Source organism: Cervus canadensis, chromosome 16 (genome assembly GCF_019320065.1).
Source record: "Cervus canadensis isolate Bull #8, Minnesota chromosome 16, ASM1932006v1, whole genome shotgun sequence".
Classification (NCBI taxonomy): Eukaryota; Metazoa; Chordata; class Mammalia; order Artiodactyla; family Cervidae; genus Cervus; species Cervus canadensis.
In genome coordinates, this window is record NC_057401.1 from 16,969,146 (window position 1) to 16,992,316 (window position 23,171).

The 23,171-nt window shown below is 36.8% G+C and overlaps 1 protein-coding gene across 2 annotated transcripts in view; it reads right to left on the minus strand.

The window, feature by feature from the left end:
• ZSWIM6 (zinc finger SWIM-type containing 6) overlaps nucleotides 1–23,171 on the minus strand; it is a 211,228-nt gene that overhangs the window by 14,762 nt on the left and 173,295 nt on the right. For both annotated transcript variants that reach the window (XM_043488889.1, XM_043488890.1), the window contains exons 5-8: nucleotides 9,781–9,960; nucleotides 4,827–5,003; nucleotides 4,412–4,558; nucleotides 890–1,036 (exon numbers count right to left, since the gene is read on the minus strand). In XM_043488889.1, coding sequence (XP_043344824.1) covers nucleotides 890–1,036; nucleotides 4,412–4,558; nucleotides 4,827–5,003; nucleotides 9,781–9,960 — 651 coding nt within the window. The remainder of the gene's footprint in view (nucleotides 1–889; nucleotides 1,037–4,411; nucleotides 4,559–4,826; nucleotides 5,004–9,780; nucleotides 9,961–23,171) is intronic.

Sequence of the window (23,171 nt, forward strand, 5' to 3'; positions counted from 1 at the left end):
CTAAATGTGTATGTTCTGGGGGAAAGCATAGTACAAATATTTTTCTCTCATTAAAAAGGAATCACCAAAGAGAACCAGAAACCTAAGAAGAGATACTAAGAATACTTAACAGTAAACAAATCTTTAATTGACCAAGAGTAAAGTTACATGATGACTGTAATAGCTACCAATTTTTTAAAGTCTAGAATTGAAAAAATTTTCATACTTTTACAGCAATGTTGTAATTTATAATAAGAACAGTAGAGAACACAACATGTATGTAACTCAATTTCATGGTCCTTTTTGTTATCAGAGTCATCAGTTGTTGAAAGAGAATGATTCTTTGAACATCGTATTATCACTGTTAAGGTGCTTCTATTTAGAAATTCTTAACAAACTTCAACTGTCAAACTCCCAAGGAAAGTGGATTCAGAGTCATACCCTCACCCGCCTGACAGAGTTTGGGTCACCAAAATCCATGAGGGCAACCACCACAGGCTAGATAATTAACTCTCCAAGCTAATCCAGTCATGGGAGCAGCAAAGGTACAACCCTTCTTCCCTGCCATATGATGTACATCCTTATTTTATATCTTTATGCTGGAAAATAGTAAGAAACACAGATAAATTCTTAGATGTACAATCACTGATTAGAAGGGAATGAATATTTTTAGGTTCTTGATACATGCTGCCAACTGTCAACTCCAAGACTTTTCCCAGTTTGAGAAGTCTGCCTAAAAAGTGGGAGTACCGTTTCCTGCTAACTGCTGGTCCTGTTAACTACATGGATTCATAAAAGAAACAGTGAAGAACAATGACCAGTGCCTAGCGCCATTCAGGGTTTAGAGGGGGGAAGCACATGAGACAAACGTCAATGTTTTTATTGTTTTATTTTTATGTTTCATTTTTACCTGTAAAATCTGAGAACACAGGGAAGGTTTCGTCGTCAGTGCGGCAGGCTTCCATAAGGCTGCTGAAAAGTGTGCCCACGGGGTCCAGGGGGTGTCCAACCCAGCCCTCCAGATTGGTTATTGAGGTTATACTTTTATGGGGTAGCTCTGTGTAAGAAAAGAGAATTGAGATATGGAGAGAAGTAGAGGAAAGAAAGGCTTTACCGTTTAATAGCAGCACCCTCACAAATTACTACTACATTCAATTCAAAATTCCTCTTTAATTAAAAAACAAGGCAATATTGTAAAGTAATTAGCTTCCAACTAATAAAAATAAATGAAAAAAAAAAGAAAAAAAAAACAAGGTTTTGTAAAACCCCAACTTGTGAACTATTTTAAGTTCTAAAGGGTCATCTGTGAATCAACATAAATGGTGTTAACTCCCAGGAAAGCTCTCAAACATCTATTTATTTATTTAAAAAAAATTTTTTTTCATTTATTTTTATTAGTTGGAGGCTAATTACTTTACAATGTTGTAGTTGTTTTTGCCATACATTGACATGAATCAGCCATGGATTTACATGTGTTCCCCATCCCGATCCCCCCTCCCACCGCCCTCCCCATCCCATCCCTCTGGGTCATCCCAGTGCACCAGCCCTGAGCACTTGTCTCATGCATCCAACCTGGGCTGGTGATCTGTTTAATTCATGTGTCCAGGGTACTAGGTTGACATTATTGTTTACACTATTAAATTATAATGTATGAGGAAAAATGAATTCCAATTTTTCACCTGAGAAGCTAAGGACAACTCTCCTCACCTCCTAGGAGTGGCTTTAAAGAGAACCAAGAATTCCCCCTGGAATTATCATTGGCTAACTACAACTTTATTAAGAAGATATTCTTAGAGTCCAGGCTCACTGAGTCATCTAAAATAGAGTCTAAAGAGCAGCTATACTCTGGGTCAGACTTGAACTCCCCTATCACCTTATAAGAGTCTTCCTTATCATGGATATGTAAGCCATTTAAGAGAGAAACTTTTCCACAAAGGGGAACTACAACAGAAGATAACATATAATTTGGATGGAATGCATCCTTTCCATTTTCTTCACAGAATGTTAGAACTTTAAAACTCTCAAGTTAGAGTGCTGAGAAAAAAGCTGCAAATACTTTAGGATATATCCCATTATTGTAAACAATGCAGTACTTTACATGTAAGTATTTACTAAAATAATAAATAGTAGTAGTTCGTTCTTGAAGGAAAGTACAATAAAAACTACATATTATATAAAATAAACAAGAAAAATATTGGCTTCTAAATAGCTAAAGAGCTATTCCACAAGTTCAATACTCCTTTAGAAGTCTTCTGTTTTGGACTACCAACTATTAGTACATAAAAATAAAGCATGGCCTGGCACAATGTATTATAATTTATGGAAACTGAGTAGTAGATTCCTTGGAAGGGTCTTTCCCTTCAATTTCTGTCACTGGCTTTTAATATACACAACCAGGATGAAAACAGAAACATGAGCATTACTCTTAGCAACAAGTCTGTCTGTCTCTCTCTCTCTCTCTTTCTCTATATATATACACACACACAAATACATATATGTGTGTATGTGTGTGTGTATTAGACTTACTGTGGCAATCATTTAAAAACATATATAAATATGGAATCATTATGTTGTATACCTGAAACTAATGTTGTATGTCAATTATATCTTTTTTAAAAAAAGTTGACATATGCCAAATATTATTGAAAATGTACAAGATATTTTATTTACTAATCTTGGCCCCATAAGAAATAACTGCTACAGCAATTTGGAATTATAACAGTACAAAAACACCTATTCTTTGAATATGGACAAACAAAAATAAAGTAGGCAAAGATATATAGATATGTAGTACTAGTAAAGAATAGTCTGAATTTAAAATTTTCATTACGTAAAGGATAAAACAGAAATGAGTCTGAGACCTCAAAGGCAGCTATTAATACCTTAACATGTGTTTCAGCTTAATCTACATGAACTAACATTTTTACATTTTGTATTTCTTAGATATTGTAACATTTAAATTAAACTCATTTTAAAAACATTTTTTAGTAAAGAGCAGTAAAGTTTCAAAACTCCAATGATCATCAAGAGCAAGCTTTCCTGTTGCAGTATAATAACTTCATTCTCTCTTAGCCTATTTTCATCCTTTCTGCTTTTCAGAAGTAAATGCCTCTTGGCCATATATTGTATGTGTTTAGGTGAAGGGAGAGATTTCAGAAAAATTTTGCAAAGGGCCAAGCAACATATTCTGCAAATATATCTGGTAACCAGTGATGATATGATGAACATGAAGAACTGGACAAAATAATGACTTTCAGGGATATCACATTCCAGTCCCATCTGAGCTCCCCCTTTCTTGGTTCATGTGGTAACTTTGGAACTTTCTTTCATCAAAAAATGATTGTTAGTTAACATTTTTAATACTTATAATATAGGGGATATAAAATATTACAACAGTCTAATCTGCAGCCCACTTCAACTTTTGATAATTTTCAGCTATACCCTAGATGTGTGTATAATTGCCCAAGGAATAAAATAAAAATATAAGCCAAAAAAATCACAACTAAAACTACTTCTCTCTGACTGAGATATAAAATTCCAGAGTAAAAACAAAACAATCATACCAAAGAAAAATAAAAAAGATCTACACGTACAAAAGAAAAAGAAGCAGAGAAAGCATACATATTTCTTTCTTCTGATCAGGGCCTTATGCATGTAATATAACTCTGTTGCTATTATTATTACTAAGTAATGCTTATTTAAAATTTAAAAGACTAATAAACTGAGACAAAGAGGAGTTAAATATGTTCTGCCAGTTGATAACTCATCAAAGGTTATTTACAGAATCTAAAAAATATCCAGGAGTTCTATTTGGTCACTTTAAATACACATCATGTCCTGATGTACAAGTTATTACAATTAAAATGTTTTACAGTGCTTTTATATTATGTGAGGCCTGCTTTCAGCACCTAATAGGAAATAACTAGTTTAATCTTGTCTCCAGGAGACAAGCCCCCAATTGAGCCCCAATCCACAGATAAGGTCAAGTCAATGCCTGAGGTCTCCAGCCGGGACCTCTTGCCAGAATTCAAACATAGGCAGTCTACCACTGGAGCCCTTATTGTCACAATTAAAACGTTTCTTCACAGAATGAAATATATCTGGTTAACTTGCATTTTAGGTAATTCAGACATACTACATAACTCAAACAGTTAAAAAACAAAAAAACTTCCCCCTTAAAAAATTAACTTAGGAAACTAAGAAACTTAAAAAAAAACAAAAACTTACGTTTCACAACATTCAACTGGAGAGGGAAAATGCCTAAAATTTGTCACAGATTAGCTAGCTATTAAACATTTCAAAAGAGTGGTAAGTGAAGCCATCTCCATGGCTCTAATTGTAAAAGCTCTCTCTCCCCCAAGGAATATAAAACCTAGTGACATCATCAGCAAGAATCCCATTCCAATAGAAACAAACTCCTTCACACATTCACCTTTTTTCTGAGTTCGGAACATTTCCAACTGCTTCTGTTGCTGTCGTCTTAATGTGTTAACAATAGCTATTGCTAGTCTCAGTGCTTCTCTGGGGTACCCATGAGAACGTAACGCATCCACTCGCGCACAGGCTGTAGGAACATGTTCTAAAACAGAAAGTTAAGGGGGGAAAGTTGCCATTATCAGATATATCTATAAAAAGAGGATTTAATAGTAAGATGTTTCCCCCAAAATACTATTAAAAAGACACAAGAAACCATTTCTAAACTTGGATTTGAATGAAAAACTCCTATTGCCAAGCATTCATCCATCTCCCATTGAATCCCTCAACTCTCCACCTCCCACTCCAGTAATGCTATAGAAACTAAACAAAGAAGTAAGTCATGGAAATGTCTTTCCGGTTTGGCCACTTACCATGCCAGAGGGGCCACCCGCGGGAGTCAAAGAGGGAGTTTTCAGTGTCGTCATGGTAACAGTAGTTGGTGTATAGGTCACTGCTGATAATGTGCTGCAAGTGGCTATCCTGCCAGTGGAGATCGCATGCCTCGATGGCTCGGGTGAACACTGTCCGATGTGGCCTGTTCGATGAATCTGTTTTTTCCACAATTCAGAAAGCCGTGTCAGCTATGATTCACACGTCAATAAATCAGTTTCATACCATACCATTCTGTGGCCAGATGTTCATGAACACACCCACACAGACTGTCCTGCACCCCCTAAGCAGAAGGATGGAGGGTGAATAGTCTCATGTCCTAAGTTATTAGGAGGCAAATCAGCCCAAAGAGCCACCATTCATTCTCTTGTTTTATCAAACACACACACTCTGCAGCCATCAAAGCTAAGGTTAAAGGCGTCCTGCAAAAAGAATTGTCACATCTAGTTTCCATGCCAAATACACTCAGAGGAGGCACTCAGCACAAAAATCACAGGAAAACTCACTGCTCCCCATTTCTGAGGTGCTGTGGTGGGCTGCCCTGATGGGATCAACAAACACTATGCAAGAGATGAGACACCAGCCATGGAACCTTTCAGGAAGATGCAATCAGCCTTTAAAAATATGCAGAAGGGTTGTGCTTTTGGTTGTATTTTTTAACTATATTGTGCGGTTTTGCACAATTAAAATTATTATGCTTCTTGGGATATAATGATGAAATGGCACTTTATATCCCAAAGGGCATAAATGCATATATTTAACATTTCACAAAGCCACACAACATAGCTACAAAACAAACCAGCGCACTTACCTTGCCCTACAGGCTGCCTCCTGACTCCCGTGCAGGTTCCATGACTGGTGTGACGTCCCCAGCATAGTGTATGCTGGGGCATCACAAAAGAGCAGAAGCACACACTCCGAAGAGGGTTCAAGTCTCAGGACCTGACGGAGAAAAGAAATGTTTGGGGAATAAAGGATATTCTTACCCCAACTTCTGGGATTATTCAGTTCTTCTGGAAAACATGGTTCAAATTCTACCTGCCCTCCCAGCCCTTGGGTCCCACTCCAGACTTACCTTCAACTGTGGCACAAACCTTAGAAAGAGCCTCAACTGACAATCAGGGTAACAACTATTTTTATTTATGGGTGCTTTATTTAGCTCAAGTATCATCCCTCACTGTTCTGAGACTTAACTAAATAAGAAGTAAAATCAGAGCTTCCTTAGTTGGTAAAGTTTCATCCTCCTGTCCTTGGAGTTTGGCTAAGCAGACATAAAGGAAATCACAAAAATCAAAACACACCTGAATCAAGAAAAGCTCTGAAAACTTATCCAGACCAAACCCTCTATTCTGCTGATGGAACTGAAAATCGAGAGAAGTGACGTGACTTGCCAAGGTCACACACCCAGGCAATGGCAGTCAAGATCAAAACAGAGACAACCTCACTCCAAATTCAGCTATGTCAGCTGTTCTGGAAGGTTTCTGAATGGTTTTTAACAGAAAGAGACATTACTTCAGCTTGGTCTCAGGTGGACTTAGACAGCTGTACTTGAATGGCAGACATATCAAAATGCATGGATGACAGACAATTTGAGAGGCATAAACATTGATGTATCTGTTCTGGCCCCTGCCCAGACTTCCTGTTAGTAGCAGACAGTATACACTTTGCAGGTGGGGAGAGAGGACCTTGTATTTCATAGCCTTCGGAACCTACCAGGGCTTTTTGCAGAGCAGAATAAATATACCCCTACCCAACAAGAAACTGATTCCATGACTTCAAATACTCCAAAATCCAAATCACATGTTAAATGTTAAGCAGCTGTGCCATTTCATTTAACTCAAATCACAGAAACAGAATTTAAAATTAAAAGAAGACTTTAAAAGGGCAACGTAGTATTAGGCACACACTAAGAGAATGAAAGTCCTATCTGTCTACTTGATCCACTGTGGCATCAATTCCATTTAAAAAATTAAAATCTTAACGTTTCGTGTTTTTGTGTGACTGTAAGATCATAGACATACATAGAAGACACATACCAGACTTTTTACAGTGGTTGGCTCTAAGAGATCAATAATACCAATCATAACAAAAAAGACTAAATACTGTTTAAAAGAAAACGTAAGATACAAAGCTCTGCAATAGCACAGAAACAAAAAAATGTACACAGATAATGACTTAAAAAATTGATTTGATTAAGTATCAAAATTATGGTCATTTTTATTTTTTTTTTTGCCACTCAGCATGTGGGATCTGTTTCCTCAGCCAAGGATGGAAACTGCACCCTCTGCAGTGGCAATGTGGAGTTGAAACCACTGGACTACCAGGGAAGTCCTGGTCAGTTTCTTTTTTTTTCTTTTTTTTCTGGTCAATTTTTATCTTATATATCTTATGTTTTTAAATTTTTTTGCAAGAGCACAGAAAACAGAGAAACAGATGATCTTAAATGGTTAGAATGATAAACACACAAATTTGTGGTAGCTAAGCTGGCAAAGTAGGAGAAGTAAAGGGCAACCCACTCTAGTATTCTTGCCTGGAAAACCCCACAGACAGAGGAGCCTGGCGAGCTACAGTCCATGGGGCTGCAAGAGTCGGACACGACCTGGAGACAAAATCATCATCATCAGCTAGTAAAGAATCCACCTGCAATGCAGGAGACCCCAGTTTGATTCCTGGGTCAGGAAGTTCCCCTGGAAAAGGGATGGGCTACCCACTCTAGTATTCTCAGGCTTCCCTGGCGGCTCAGAGGGTAAAGAATCCGCCTGCAATGTGGGAGACCTGGGTTCAATCCCCAGGTTGGGAAAGGCTACCCACTCCAGTAATTCTGGCCTGGAGAACCCCATGGACAGAGGAGCCTGGTGGGCTACAGTCCATGGGGTTGCAAAGAGCTGGATACAACTGAGTGACTAAGCACACACACATATAAAATAATATTAGTTTTTTCAATCAAAAAAGATAAAATTAAAAAAGGCTCTCATTCAGATATATTAAAAAAAAACAAAAAACACTACTCTAAGGGTGTGGATTCTAATGCTGTCAACTAATTCTAAGAAATAATCTCACAAAGACGGGGCCTGATTTGTGCTTCACATTCGTTCTGATGTGCAAACACATGCAATTCTGCCCGCGGTCCCACCATGTGCACCCTTCACCCACCTGCATGGCTGCTGGGCTCTGCAGGCCCAGAGGCTCTCTGCTAGCCAGTCTGCTCAGCCCTCCAGCACAAGCACTGCAGGCTGAGCACCTGAGACCCGCTGTAGGGCTGTCTCCTCTGCCAGCCCCTCCGGAGAACATGGGTGTTCTGCTAAAAGGAGGAGCCCCCGTGCTTTGAGGCACAGCAGCCATAAATTCTGCCCTTAGAAACTAGTCCTAACTGCATATCCCTAGGTCAATCCATAAATGAAGATGTTTTATCTGGAGGTTGGACCACTTCCTAAGAAGTTTTCTAAAGCCTATGGAATAGTCAAGTTTAACCAAGGGTAAAATAAACAAATGGAAAGTAAAAGTACACTGTAAAATGTTAGGATGGCAGCCACGGAGAAGCCTCTAAATATAATAAAGTCAAGAAGAGATCAAAGATATATTGCCTATGTAGATGTAAACATCCTTTTCCTAGCAATGGAAGACAATAAATGAATTGTTAAACTTGAAAATTCTGAGCCTCTACAAAAAAACTTGGGGTATAAGAGGCAGATTTATTTTCTTTGAAATTATTAAATAAAATCATCATGGGCAATAAAGATGTGACAGATTTCAAATACTGAATTCCCAAGGCAAATATCTCCAGACAAAGGAGAGCTAGACAATCATCCTTCCCAAGGCCTAAAACCTCTTTTTGATTGGACAAGTCCCTATGGAATAATACATATTATTTTCTCTCTCTGTAGAGACAGAAAACACAATGCTAACATCACATTTCATACTCAGCACTGTCCAGCTCTTTCCAGGAGTACCAACTACAGACAGAATCCGCACACACGGAAAGACAGTCTTGATTCCTGAATCCTCCTGATGTCATTTAACTCCCATTTTGCATATATCATAAATTTAAAGTCTTTCACGTTTTCTCAAAAAAGGGGGTGTGGCAGCACTAAATTACACAAAAACAGTGACAGTGAATGACATTGTTATTAGCAAGAATTAACTAAATATTTGGATGTGAAAGGAGAAAATCTGTCAGTAGCTAGCAGGGACAATGAGGGCAAGAATGACTTTTTTTAAGATGAGAAAGACTTGACCTGAATGGGTGGGCCCAACAGAGAAAGAGAAACTTTAAACACACACACACACACACACACAAAACGGTAGAGAAATGAGAGATAGAGGTACTTCAGAGGATATTTGGAAATGCCTGGGAGCATTAGCTGCCAAAGACTGGAAGGTACTATTAGCCTACAGTAGGCGGGAGCAAGTATGCCAGACAGTCCTTTCACAATAAAGAATGTTCCCAGTCTGAATGCCAGCAGCACTCCATTGCCCTGTAGTTCCAGGAGTGAAATGTTTACTTGCTACATTCTAAAACTAAGAATTTCTAACTGATTACATAGTATAGTATCCCAGATAAGAACTGACCAACACATAGAATAACAGTTCCTCAGGTCTCTCAATAATTTTGTTTCACATAGTAATTCACTAACCCCCATAAAATGATTAAAAAAAAAAAAAATCAAACTAATTAGTATGCAATTTTAACACATACTAGTACATGTAAGTATTACATCCATCTGTATTCTGAGAATATGAAAAAAAAACATAGAAAGATCTTGCATAAAAATTAAAACACACATACACATTCACATCAAAACATTAAGTCCATGAGTTACAGTAACTTCTTAAGTGAGTACAATAATGTTCCCAAATTTATTGTAAGTTACTGTTATAACCATAGATGCACAATTAAGTAGGTACAAAATGAGCACATTATCACCGTGGACTCACCTTGGTTGGCATTTGCACCCTGAGGCAGAGCATTGGTTAAGTTGGGTAATTCACTGCCATGATTTCCATCTTCCCATGGACAGACATCAACACCATTCCACTTTTTTAGCTGTTTTAACCAAATGGCCTTCTGCTCCAACTTGCAGTGGGGATTTAAAACTATACACATCCACAGAGCACCTAATTCAAAGGGAGAGAAGAAAGTAAATTTTTAAAAATTTACAAATGTCTGATCCTAATAGTTAACGATAAGTCATTTCAAAATGGACCCAAGTCTGAATTTTTATAACACTATTTTACCTTAATCCAAGCAACAAATCTCATAGAGAGGTTAATGTAAAGAGGACAACAGAGCCCAAACTTGAACCAAAGAAGCCAAATACTGTTACACATAATGATGAGAGATATTTCAAAGGTGATTTTAATCACCTTCCTACTTGTGTGACATTTTGGACGAAAGTCAATTCAGAATACAAACTTAAGGACCAATTTCTTACTTTAATTTACAAGCAGAGTTTATTCATGGGTGCTTTAATAAACTACTTTAAATGGTTCTTCTGCACAAAAAGTAAATTTATTCCTAAGGTTACCTTTTTACAATAAAATCATAAAGGTTTAACAATGGACACCAATAAACTATTTCCTAGTCTCCTTATAAGCATTTCCAACTTTATTATGCTTGTTCATTAGTATGAGTATCTATATAGCAACAGATCTTTCAAAAATAAAATTTACGTAAATATACTTCCCTAAATGATTTAATTAGTAACTAATCTTTATATAAATGAAATCACTAAATTTGTCTTTTTGTGAATGAAACCATTCAACGTTTATCAAAAGTTCACTTGCTGTAAAATTTTAACGAAAAGACAACCTGTGGCCTCAGATAAAATATTTGCAAACAATGCAATGAAGAAGGGCTTAATTTCCAAAATACATAAATATTTCATAGAGCTCAATATTTTAAAAAATCTCATAAAAAATGGGCAAAAGACCTAAATAAACATTTCCTCAAAGAGAACATACAGATGGCCAACAGGCACGTGAAAAGATTTCAGCATTGCTAATCATCAGAGAAATGCAAATCAAAGTTATAATGAAGTACCACTTCACATAGGTCAGCATGACTGTCATCTAAAAGTCTACAAAAAAATACTTGCTAGAGAGGGTGTGGAGAAAAGGGAACCCTCCTACACTGTTGGTGAGAAAGTTCCCTGGAGGCACAAGTAAAGCATCCGCTTGCAATGGAGGAGACCTGGGTTTGATTGCTGGGGTGGGAAGATCTCCTGGAGAAGGCTACCCACTCCAGGATTCCTGCCTGGAGAATTCCAGACAGAGGAGCCTGGTGGGCTACAGTCCACGGGGTCACAAAGCGTCAGACACAACTGAGTGACTATGAACAGTATGGAGGTTCCCTAAAAATCTAAAAATAGGGTTAACATATGATCCAGCAATCCCATTCCTGGGCATAGATCTGGAAAAGACAAAATCCCTAATTGAAAAAGATACATATAATAGACAAGACATGGAAGTAACCTAAGTAACCATCAATGGATGAGTGGATAAAGAGGATGTGATACACACACACACACATATACATACATGTATATATACATACTTGAATATATACATACACGCACACAAAGGAATGTTGAGAAAAAGAATGAAATAACGCCATTTGCAGCAACATGGATGGACCTAGAGTCTATCATACTAAGTGAAGTAAGTCAGACAAAGACAAACATTATATGGTAACACTTAAATGTGGGATCTAAAAAGTATTACAAAGAAACTTAACTTACAAAATAGACCCAGATTCACAGACATAGAAAACTTAATTACCAAACAGAAAAGGAGGGAGGGATAGCTCAGGAGTATGGGACTAACAGATATACACTACCATATATAAAACAGATAAACAACATGGATTTAACTGTATAGCACAGGGAACTACAGTCAAATATCTTATAAATACCTTAATGGAAAATAATGGAATATTTATGTATATTTTTGATTACATATATATCAGTCAGTTCAGTTCAGTGGCTCAGTCGTGTCCGACTCTTTGCGACCCCGTGAACCGCAGCACGCCAGGCCCCCTGTCCATCACCAATTCGCGGAGTTTAATCAAACTCATGCCCATTGAGTTGGTGATGCCATCCAGCCATCTCACCCTCTGTCGTCCTCTTCTCCTCCTGCCCCCAATCCCTCCCAGCATCAGGGTCTTTTCCAAGGAGTCAACTCTTCGCATGAGGTGGCCAAAGTACTGGAGTTTCAGCTGCAGCATCAGTCCTTCCAATGAACACCCAGGACTGATCTCCTTCAGGATGGACTGGTTGGATCTCCTTGCAGTCCAAGGGACTCTCAAGAGTCTCCTCCAACACCACAGTTCAAAAGCATCAATTTTTCGGCGCTCAGCTTTCTTCACAGTCCAACTCTCACATCCATACGTGACCACTGGAAAAACCATATCCTTGACTAGACGGACCTTTGTTGGCAAAGTAATGTCTCTGCTTTTTAATATGCCATCTAGGTTGGTCATAACTTTCCTTCCAAGGAGTAAGCGTCTTTTAATTTCATGGCTGCAATCACCATCTGCAGTGGTTTTGGAGCCCAAATAAATGAAGTCTGACACTGTTTCCACTGTCTCCCCATCTATTTCCCATGAGGTGAGGGGACCAGATGCCATGATCTTAGTTTTCTGAATGTTGAGCTTTAAGCCAACTTTTTCACTCTCCTCTTTCACTTTCATCAAGAGGCTTTTTAGTTCCTTTTCACTCTCTGCCATAAGGGTGGTGTTATCTGCATATCTGAGGTTATTGATATTTCTCCCAGCAATCTTGATTCCAGCGTGTGCTTCTTCCAGTCCAGCATTTCTCATGATGTACTCTGCATATAAGTTAAGTAAGCAGGGTGACAATATACAGCCTTGACATACTCCTTTTCCTATTTGGAACCAGTTTGTTGTTCCAGTTCTAACTGTTGCTTCCTGACCTGCATATAGGTTTCTCAAGAGGCAGGTCAGGTGGTCTGGTATTCCCATCTCTTTCAGAATTTTCCACAGTTTATTGTGATCCACACAGTCGAAGGCTTTGGCATAGTCAATAAAGCAGAAATAGATGTTTTTCTGGAACTCTCTTGCTTTTTCGATGATCCAGCGGATATTGGCAATTTGATCTCTGGTTCCTTGGCCTTTTCTAAAACCAGCTTGAGCATCTGGAAGTTCACGGTTCACATATTGCTGAAGCCTGGCTTGGAGAATTTTGAGCATTACTTTACTAGCGTATGAGATGAGTGCAATTGTGTGGTAGTTTGAGCATTCTTTGGGATTGCCTTTCTTTGGGATTGGAATGAAAACTGACCTTTTCCAGTCCTGTGTCCACTGCTGAGTTTTCCAAATTTGCTGGCATATTGAGTGCAGCACTTTTACAGAATCATCTTTCAGGATTTGAAATAGCTTAACTGGAATTCCATCATATCCACTAGCTTTGTTCGTAGTGATGCCTTCTAAGGCCCACTTGACTTCATATTCCAGGATGTCTGGCTCTAGGTCAGTGATCACACCATTGTGATTATCTGGGTCGTGAGGATCTTTTTTGTACAGTTCTGCTGTGTATTCTTGCCACCTCTTCTTAATATCTTCTGCTTCTGTTAGGTCCATACCATTCCGGTCCTTTATCGAACCCATCTTTCCCTGAAATGTTCCCTTGATATCTCTAATTTTCTTGAAGAGATCTCTAGTCTTTCCCATTCTGTTGTTTTCCTCTATTTCTTTGCATTGATTGCTGAGGAAGGCTTTCTTATCTCTCCTGGCTATTCTTTGGAACTGTGCATTCAAATGGGAATATCTTTCCTTTTCTCCTTTGCTTTTTGCTTCTCTTCTTTTCACAGCTATTTGTAATGCCTCCTCAGATAACCATTTTGCCTTTTTCCATTTCTTTTCCTTGGGAATGATCTTGATCCCTGTCTCCTGTACAATGTCACAAACCTCAGTCCATAGTTCATCAGGCTCTCTATCAGATCTTGCCCCTTACATCTATTTCTCACTTCCACTGTATAGTCATAAGGGATTTGATTTAGGTCATACATGAATGGTCTAGTGGTTTTCCCTGCTTTCTTCAGTTTAAGTATGAATTTGGCAATAAGGAGTTCTTGATCTGAGCCACAGTCAGCTCCTGGTCTTGTTTTTGCTGACTGTATACAGCTTCTCCATCTTTGGCTGCAAAGAATATAATCAATCTGATTTCGGTGTTGGCCATCTGGTGATGTCCATGTGTAGAGTCTTCTCTTGTGTTGTTGAAAGAGGGTATTTGCTATGACCAGTGCGTTCTCTTGGCAAAACTCTATTAGCCTTTGCCTTGCTCATTCCGTACTCCAAGGCCAAATTTGCCTGTTACTCCAGGTATTTCGTGACTTCTTACTTTTGCATTCCAGTCCCCTATAATGAAAAGGACATCTTTTTTGAGTGTTAGTTCTAAAAGGTCCTGTAGGTCTTCATAGAACCGTTCAACTTTGGCTTCTTCAGCATTACTGGTTGGGGCATAGGCTTGGATTACCGAGATATTGAATGGTTTGCCTTTGAAACAAACAGAGATCATTCTGTCGTTTTTGAGCTTGCATCCAAGTACTGCATTTCGGACTCTCTTGTTGACCATGATGGCTACTCCATTTCTTCTAAGGGATTCCTGCCCACAGTAGTAGATATAATGGTCATCTGAGTTAAATTCACCCATTCCAGTCCATTTTAGTTTGCTGATTCCTAGAATGTCGACATTCACTCTTGCCGTTTCCTGTTTGACCACTTCCAATTTGCCTTGATTCATGGACCTAACATTCCAGGTTCCTATGCAATATCGCTCTTTACAGCGTTGGACCTTGCTTCTATCACCAGTCACATCCACAACTGGGTGTTGTTTTTGCTTTGGCTCCATCCCTTTCTGGAGTTATTTTTGGAGTATACATACATATATATATATATATATATATATACACACACACACACACACACATATATACATATAAAACCAAATCACTTTGCTATACACCTGAAAGTAACACAATATTTTAAAGCAACTATATTTCAATAAGCATGTTCACTTGTTTTTCAAAGGAAAAGCTATAATGAATTTAGAAGGCATACCTCATAATTTGAATAAGGTACTGATAAATTTATCATTGCTTTCCACATTCTTTAAAAAGGTAGCTAATTCAAGCAAATATTTCAGTTTTAAAAGTTTAAGTTTTGTGAATTCCCTGGTGGTCCAATGGTTAGGACTCCATACTTCCAGTGCAGGGGGAAGGGGCAAGATCATACAAGCCACACTATACAGCCAAAAAAAAGAAAAAACCAAAAACAAAAACTCAAATTTTACTTTATTAATTTCAAAACAAGACAGATACCAGTACTTCAATGCCATTCACAACACTTTTTCTTTGAAAAAGTGAATCTGTGCTAATTTTAATCAGTTGTGTTAACCAAGTGAATGATAAAGGTAACAATGGTCTGTTGGTTTTTTGCTTGTCCAAAAGAGATACTTTACATTCTTTCATATTTGAAATTAGCAAGTTCTTCATTTAGAGACTCTGATATTTTAAGTATCAAATAATGTCTGATATTTATATCAAAATGTTTGATATTTATATCAGAAAATAAACATGGCTGCAACCTAAGCCACAGGTGTTTACAATTTACATTTCTACATTTTAAAATGCCAATCAGAAACAAAATGTGATAGATCAAGATGAAGTAAAGCCCATTATGTCTTATCTCTTCCCATAATTACAACTAAAAACTGGATGAAGTTTAAAAAACAGTAATAGAAAAAGTATAAAAAACTGAAAAATAAACAACAGCAAGTGGCTTGTGTAAAACTTGATTGTGAAAAGGGAAACCCCCTGCCACTCAGAAACTAGACAGGGAGATCCTTGGATATCTGGTACAAAAATAGGCACAAGTACTGTCATACCCCCTGTGCCTGAGACTGAACCAATGCAGCAGAGCATCACCCCAAGAAGGTGAAACTCATGGTCTGAATATATCCAACTGACTGCACGCTTTAAAAAAGAACAAAAATTTCTCTGGAGGATTATAATAGGATCTCGACTCTTATAATATTTAAAATATTCAGGATCCAAAATTACTTGGTTTACAAAGATAAAAGGGAAATGCGATCAATTCCAAAGGGAAAAACAATGAACCAGATGTTAGAATTATCAGAGACTTTATGAAACCATTATAATTATGCTCCATCAGATGAAAAGAAAGAAAGAAAGAAAAGTGGCTCAGTCATGTCCAACTCTTTGCAAACCCATGGACTGTAGCCTGCCAGGCTCCTCCAACCATGGGATCTCCAGGCAAGAATACTGGAGTGGGTTGCCATTTCCTTCTCCAGGCGATCTTCCGGACCCAGGGATTGAACATGGGTCTCCAGAGCGGGGCAGACTCTTTACTATCTGAGCCACCAGGGAAGGTAAACACTATTGACAGAAGTGAACATGAACTATAAAAAAGACCTAAACAGAAATGTTAGAATTGAAACAGTACCTGAAATAAAAATTCACTGGATAGGATTAATAGCAGAATGGGTATGACAGAGATAAATGTTGGTAAATTTGAAGACAGAAATGATTTCATCTGAAGAAGGGAGAGAAATAATCAGAAGGAAATGAACAGAGCCTTAAGAGGTGGGAAAATATAAAAAGTAACATTTGTATTATTGGAGAGCCAAAGAAGATGAGACATAGGTAACAGAAAAACTCAAAAGAAATAATTACTGAAAATGTCCCAAAACTGAAGTTAGGAATTTACAGATCAAAGAAGCTGAGCTAACCAAAAAATGCATAAACTCAAATCCATGCCCAGTGATAATTAAAATCACTGAAAACCAAAGATAAAACACTGAAAGCAGTCACAGAAAAATGAAATACTGTATAAAGCAGAACGACTCAAACAATTAGTGATTTCTCATTGGAAATTATACAGGACAGAAGACAGTGGAACAATATCTTTAAAGTGTTAAAAGAAATGTAAATATCAACCCAGACTTGGCAAAGTATCATTTATGTATGATGGTGAAATGAAGGCACTGTTAGATCAGGAAAAACTAACATGTATTGTTTATGAGACTTGATGCTGAAGCAAGTTCTTCAGGCTGAAGAGAAATAACACTAGAGGGAAACTTGGAACTGTAGGAATAAAGGGAGCACAACAGAAACAGTAAAACCTGAGTAAATAAAACGAAGTATTTTTGCCTTTTTATGTTCTTTAAGATAAGCACGACTATTGAAAGCAAAAACATGAATATTATCTTGCAGTGCTTTAAATGTATGTGGATGTATGGTGGAGCTATGCATGGTAAAGAATCTGCCTGCCAATGCAAGAGACACAAGCGATGCGGGGTTTGATCCGAGTCGGGAAGATCCTCTGGAATAGGATGTGGCAACCCACTCTAGTATTTTTGCCTGGAAATTTCCATGAGCAGAGGAGCCTGGATGGCTACAGCTCACAGGGCCATAAAGAGTCGGACACCACTGAAGTGACTGAGCACAGATGTAAAATACATGAAACCTATAACATAAAGGAGAGCAAGTAAAGGGACCCATGCGATTGTTAAGATTCTACATTCTACTTTAAGTGGCAAAACATAAACTCAAAATAAAGAGTTTAAGGTTAGGTATTTTTCTTGTAATACTAAATCATTTTTAAAAATACAAAGAAATACAAACAAAAAAGGTTAGATAAATTTAAATGAAATAATAAAAAAACTTAAAAAAAAAAATCCAAAGGAGAGAGGGAACAAAGGAACACAAATGGAGAGGCTACAGCAAATAAATGATAAAGTGCTAGGCCTAAATTCAACCACATCAATAATTATAATAAATGTAAATCATCTAAACATACCAATTAAAAGAGATGATAAAATCAGATTAAAAAAACAAGACCTAAGTAATTAGCCTCCAACTAATAAAAAAATTAAAAAAAAATAAATAAAATAAAATAAAATAAAAATTTCAAGATAAAAAAAAAATAAAAAAAAATAAAAAATAAAAAAACAAGACCTAAAACAAACAAACAAACAAAAAACAAACAAGACCTAACTCTATGCTGTGTACTAGAAAACCCACTTCAAATAAAACGACATAGATAAATTGGATGGAAAAGGATGGAAAAAGATACACTATGTAAACATTTTCAAAATAAAGTTGGAGTGCAATATTATTATCAGACAACAGTAGACTCTGGGACAAGACGTACTACACCAGATAAAGTGAAACACAGTATGAGAAAAGGGTCATTTCCCCTAAAACCATAACAATCCTAAATGAGGATGCTGCACCTAACATTAAGACTTCGAAGTATATGAAGCAAAAACCAACAGAGCTGAAAGAAGAAATAAATAAATCCACAAATGTATTTGGAGATCTCAATATTTCTTTCCCAATAACTAATAGAACTAGTAGATGGAAAATTAACAAGAATAAAGAACAATCTAATTGACATTTACAGACATGCCACTTAACATCAGTAGAGAAAAAACAAAACTAAATCCTATATTTTCTAAAACGCACAGAGAATATTTACAACATTTATGCATAGAACATTCATAGTCCATATTTTGGGCCATAAAACAAATGTTGACAAATATTAAAGAAATGAAACTATACAAAGTATAAATCAGTAACAGGAAGATATTCAGAAAAATCCCCAAATATCTGGGAATTAACACACTTCTAAATAATTAATGAGTAACAGAAATCACAAAAGAAAACAGAAGATACATTGTTCTGAATGAAAATGCAAACAAAATATTTCAAAATTTGTGATGTACAGCTATAAAGAGTTTAGAAAGACAATTACAGTATTAAATGCTTATATTGGAAAAGGAGAGAAGATTCAAACCAATAATCTAAATATCCAACTTAAGAAACTAGAAATAGAATGAGAAATCAAAGCCAAAGCAAGCAGAAGAAAGAAAACAGCAGACCAGAAATCAATTAAATGGAAAACCACCCCCTAAATTTTGTTTAATGAAACCAAAAGCTAGTTCTTTAAAAAGTTAATGAAGCTGTAATCAGTCTGACTAAAAAACAGAAAAGACAAACTATGAGCATAAGGAATAAAAAAGGGCGCATCACTGAAGATCCTGGAGGCCTTAAAAAGGTTCATAGAGGAATGCTATGAACAGCTCTATGCCCATAAATTCTATTAGATGAAAGGGACAAATCCCTTGAAAAATCACAAATTATCACAGTTCTCTCAAGAAAAACAATAATCAGAATAGCTTTAAATTGAAAACTCCAACAATGCAGGTCGAGATGTTTCCCTGGAAAATTCTGCCAAACAGTAAAGAAAGAAATAACACCAATTCTATAAAATATCTTCCAGAAAAAAGAAGAAAGGGAATGGTTTTCAATTTATATTATGAGGCCAGCATTGCCCTGATAGCACCAGACCCCTCCCCCCCAAAAAAACACCAAGTAAATATTACTACATAAATAAAATAAAACACTGCAACAAAATATTCGTAAATCTAATTAAGAAATACATGAGGAAGAAAATTGATCCATATATTCAACATAACCCTACTCAAAACCCCAGCAGGCATCTGTGTACAGACTGACAAAAACAGAGAATAACCAAACAATTTAAAGAATAAAAAATTTGGAGGTCTCCCCAGCACCTGATTCTGAGACCTTCTAAAAATTAAGAGTAATCAAGAGAGTACACGACTGTGAAACAGCAAGTACATATATCATTGTAAAGATCAATTCAAGGTTCAAAGTCAATTCAATGAAGAAGAGATAATTCTTTTTATAACTAGTGCTACAACAATTGGATATTCACATAAAATGTACTTAAATCTATAATGTGCAGTTTGTTAATAAATCTATAATCACAGTTTGTTAAAAAATTAACTGAATTAACTTACTAAAAATTAACTCAAAATGGATCATGGACTGCAGCCCATCAGGCTCCTCTGTCCATGGAATTTTCCAGGCAAGAATACTAGAGTGGGCTGCCATTTCCTACTCCAGGGGAATCTTCCTGACCAGGGATCGAACCTGCATCTTTTGTGTCTCCTGCATGACAGATGGATTCTTTACCCCTAGCACCACCTGGGAAGCCCAACCATAAAACTTCTGGAAAACATTTTTGTGAACTTAGGACTAGGCAGAGATAATCTTATGTAAATATCAAAGCATAACTTATGAAAGATAAAATTTATCAAGTGAATTTCATCAACATAAAACTTTTTGTGTTACAAAAAATACAATACAAAGAGAATGAAACGACAAGCCACAGATAGGGAGAAATATGTGCAAATCATATATCTGACAAAAAACTTGTATCTAGAGTATGTAAAATTTGCTCTAAACTCATCAAGAAAATAAGTAATTCTAGTACAAATGGGCAAAAAAAATTGGAAAAAACACTTCACTAAAGAAGAAACACTGATGGTTGAGGACTTCCCTGGTGGTCCAGTGGTTAGGAATCCACCTGCTAATGCAAGGGATATGGGTTCAATCCCTGGTCCAGGAAGATCCCACATGCTGTGGGGCAACTAAGCCCATGTGCCACAACTACTAAGCTTGCTCTGGAGCTCACATGCCACATCTGCCGAAGCTCATGTGCCCCGGAGCCTCGCTCTAGAACAGAAGTCACCACAATGAGAAACCCGCATGCTGCAGCTAGAGAGTAGTTTCTACTTGCTGCAACTAGAAAAAGCCCGCACGCAGCTATGAAGACCCAGCAAAAATAAATACATAAATTTTTTTAAAAAGATACACAGATGGAAAACTGCTGATGAAAACATGCTAAACATCATTAATCATTATGAAAACAGAAACTGTTGCTGATGACACGATACTATACATAAAAAATCCTAAGGATACCACCAGAAAACTACTAGAGCTCATCAATGAATTCAGAAAAGCTGCAGTATACAAAATTAATATACAGATCTGCTACATTTCTATACACTAGCAATGAACTATCAGAAAGAGAAATTAAGGAAGCAGTCTCATTTACTGTCACATCTGAAAGAAGAAAATATCTAGGAATAAATCTACCTAAAGATGTAAAAAGGACTTCCCTCATGGCTCAGATAGTAAAGAATCAACATAACCCTACTCAAAACCCCAGCAGGCATCTGTGTACATACTGACAAAAACAGAGAATAACCAAACAATTTGAAGAAAAAAAAATTGGAGGTCTCCCAAGCCCTGAGTCGGGAAGTTCCCCTGGAGAAGGGAATGGCTACCCACTCCTGTATTCTTGCTTGGAGAATTCCATGGACAGAGGGGTCTGGCGGGCTATAGTCCATGGGGTTACAAAGAGTTGGACAAGACTGAGTGACTACCACTTTCACTAAAAAGGTAAAAGACCTGTACTTGGAAAAACTGTAAGGGGCTAATAAAAGTAATTGAAGATGATATAAACTGATGAAAAGACAGAACATGTTCTTGGATTGGAAGAATTAATACTGTTAAAATGACTATACTCCTGAAGGCAATCTACAGATTCAATGCAATCCCTATCACAATTCCAATGGCTTTAGTATAAAAACACAAAAGACCCCAAATACCCAACACAATCCCTGACTTCAGTCTATACTATGAAGCTACAGTAATCAAAACAGCATGGTACTGATATAAAAACCAGACACACAGATCAATGGTACAGAGTAGAGAGTCCAGAAATAAACCTATGCACTTATGGTCAATCACTCTACAACAGAGGCGGCAAGAATGTACAACGTAGAGAAGACAGTCTCTTCAGTTACCAGTGCTTGGAAAACTAGACAGCTACATGTAAAAGAATGAAATCAGAACATTCTCTAACACTATATACAAAAATAAACTCAAAATGGATTAAAGACCTAAATGTAAGACTGGATAGAAACCATGAAACTTCTAGAGGAAAATACAGGCTGAACATTCTTTGACATATATCATAGCAGTATTTTGGGGGGGATCTTTCTCCTAAAGCAAAGGATATAAAAGCAAAAATTAAAAAAATGGGACCTAACTGAACTTCAGAGTTTTTGCACAGCAAAGGAAACCGTTGACAGAACAAGAAGACAACTGACTGAATGCAACAGAGTATTTACAAAGGGTAAGATCAATAAGGGGTTAACAGGTAGCATATATAAACAGCTCATACAACTCAACATAAATATAACAAACAACTTCATTAAAAAAATGGGTAGAAGAACTCATTAGGCATTTCTCCAAAGAAGACATGCAGATGGCCAACAAGCATATGAAAAGATGTTTAATAGTACTAATCATCAGAGAAAGGCAAATCAAAACTATAATGAGATACCATCTTGCACCTGTCAGAGTGGCTATCATCAAAAAGAACACAAATATTTAACAAATGGTGTTGAGGATGTAGAGAAAAAAGAACTGGCATATACTGCTGGTGGGGAAACAGACTGGTGGAACACTATGGAAAATATTTATTAATAGCATGGAGGTTTCTCAAAAAAACAAAAATAGAACCACCATATGATCTAGCAATTCCACTCCTGGATATATATCTGAAAGAAAACAAATACACTAATTCAGGAAGCTATATGAGCCCTAATGTTCATAGCGGTATTATTTACAATTGCCAAATATGGCATCAACAAGATAAGTTCATCAACAAAAGAATGGATAAAGATGTAGTATATATACATAGAATGGAATACTGCTCAGTCATAAAAAAGAATGAAATAACACCATTTGTAGTAACATGGATAGACTTCAAGGTATTATGTCAAGTGAAATAAGTCAGAGAAAGACAAATACTGTATGATAGCACTTACATGTGAAATCTAAAAAAATACAATAAATTAGTGAGAATAATGAAGAAAGAAGCACATTCACAGATATAGAGAACAAACTGTTAGCTACTGGGGGGAGAATGATGGGAAGGGGCATTACAGGGATAGAGGAGGTAAGAGGTACAAACTATTATGTCAAAAACAAGCTACATGGATACACTGTACAATGTGGAGAATACAGTCGATATTTTGTAACTATAAATGGACTAGCTATAATCTTTAAAAATTGTGAATCACTATATTGTATACCTGTAACTTACACAATATTATACATCAACTATACTTCAATTAAAAAGTATGAGAAACCATTACTATTATTATAAAGGTTAAAATTAGAAAAAGAAATTTTAAATCTGAAAATACTGCTGGCAATCAGAATGCTCATAATTGCTGCTGTGAGCGCAAAATGATATAGGTGCCCTGGAATATGGTTCAGCAGTTTCTCATTAAATTAAACATTTAGCATATGACCCAGCAATCCTACCTCTCAGGATTTGCCCAAGAGAAACGAAAACTTAGGTTCACACAAAAACTTTACAACAACGTCTATAGCAGTTCTAT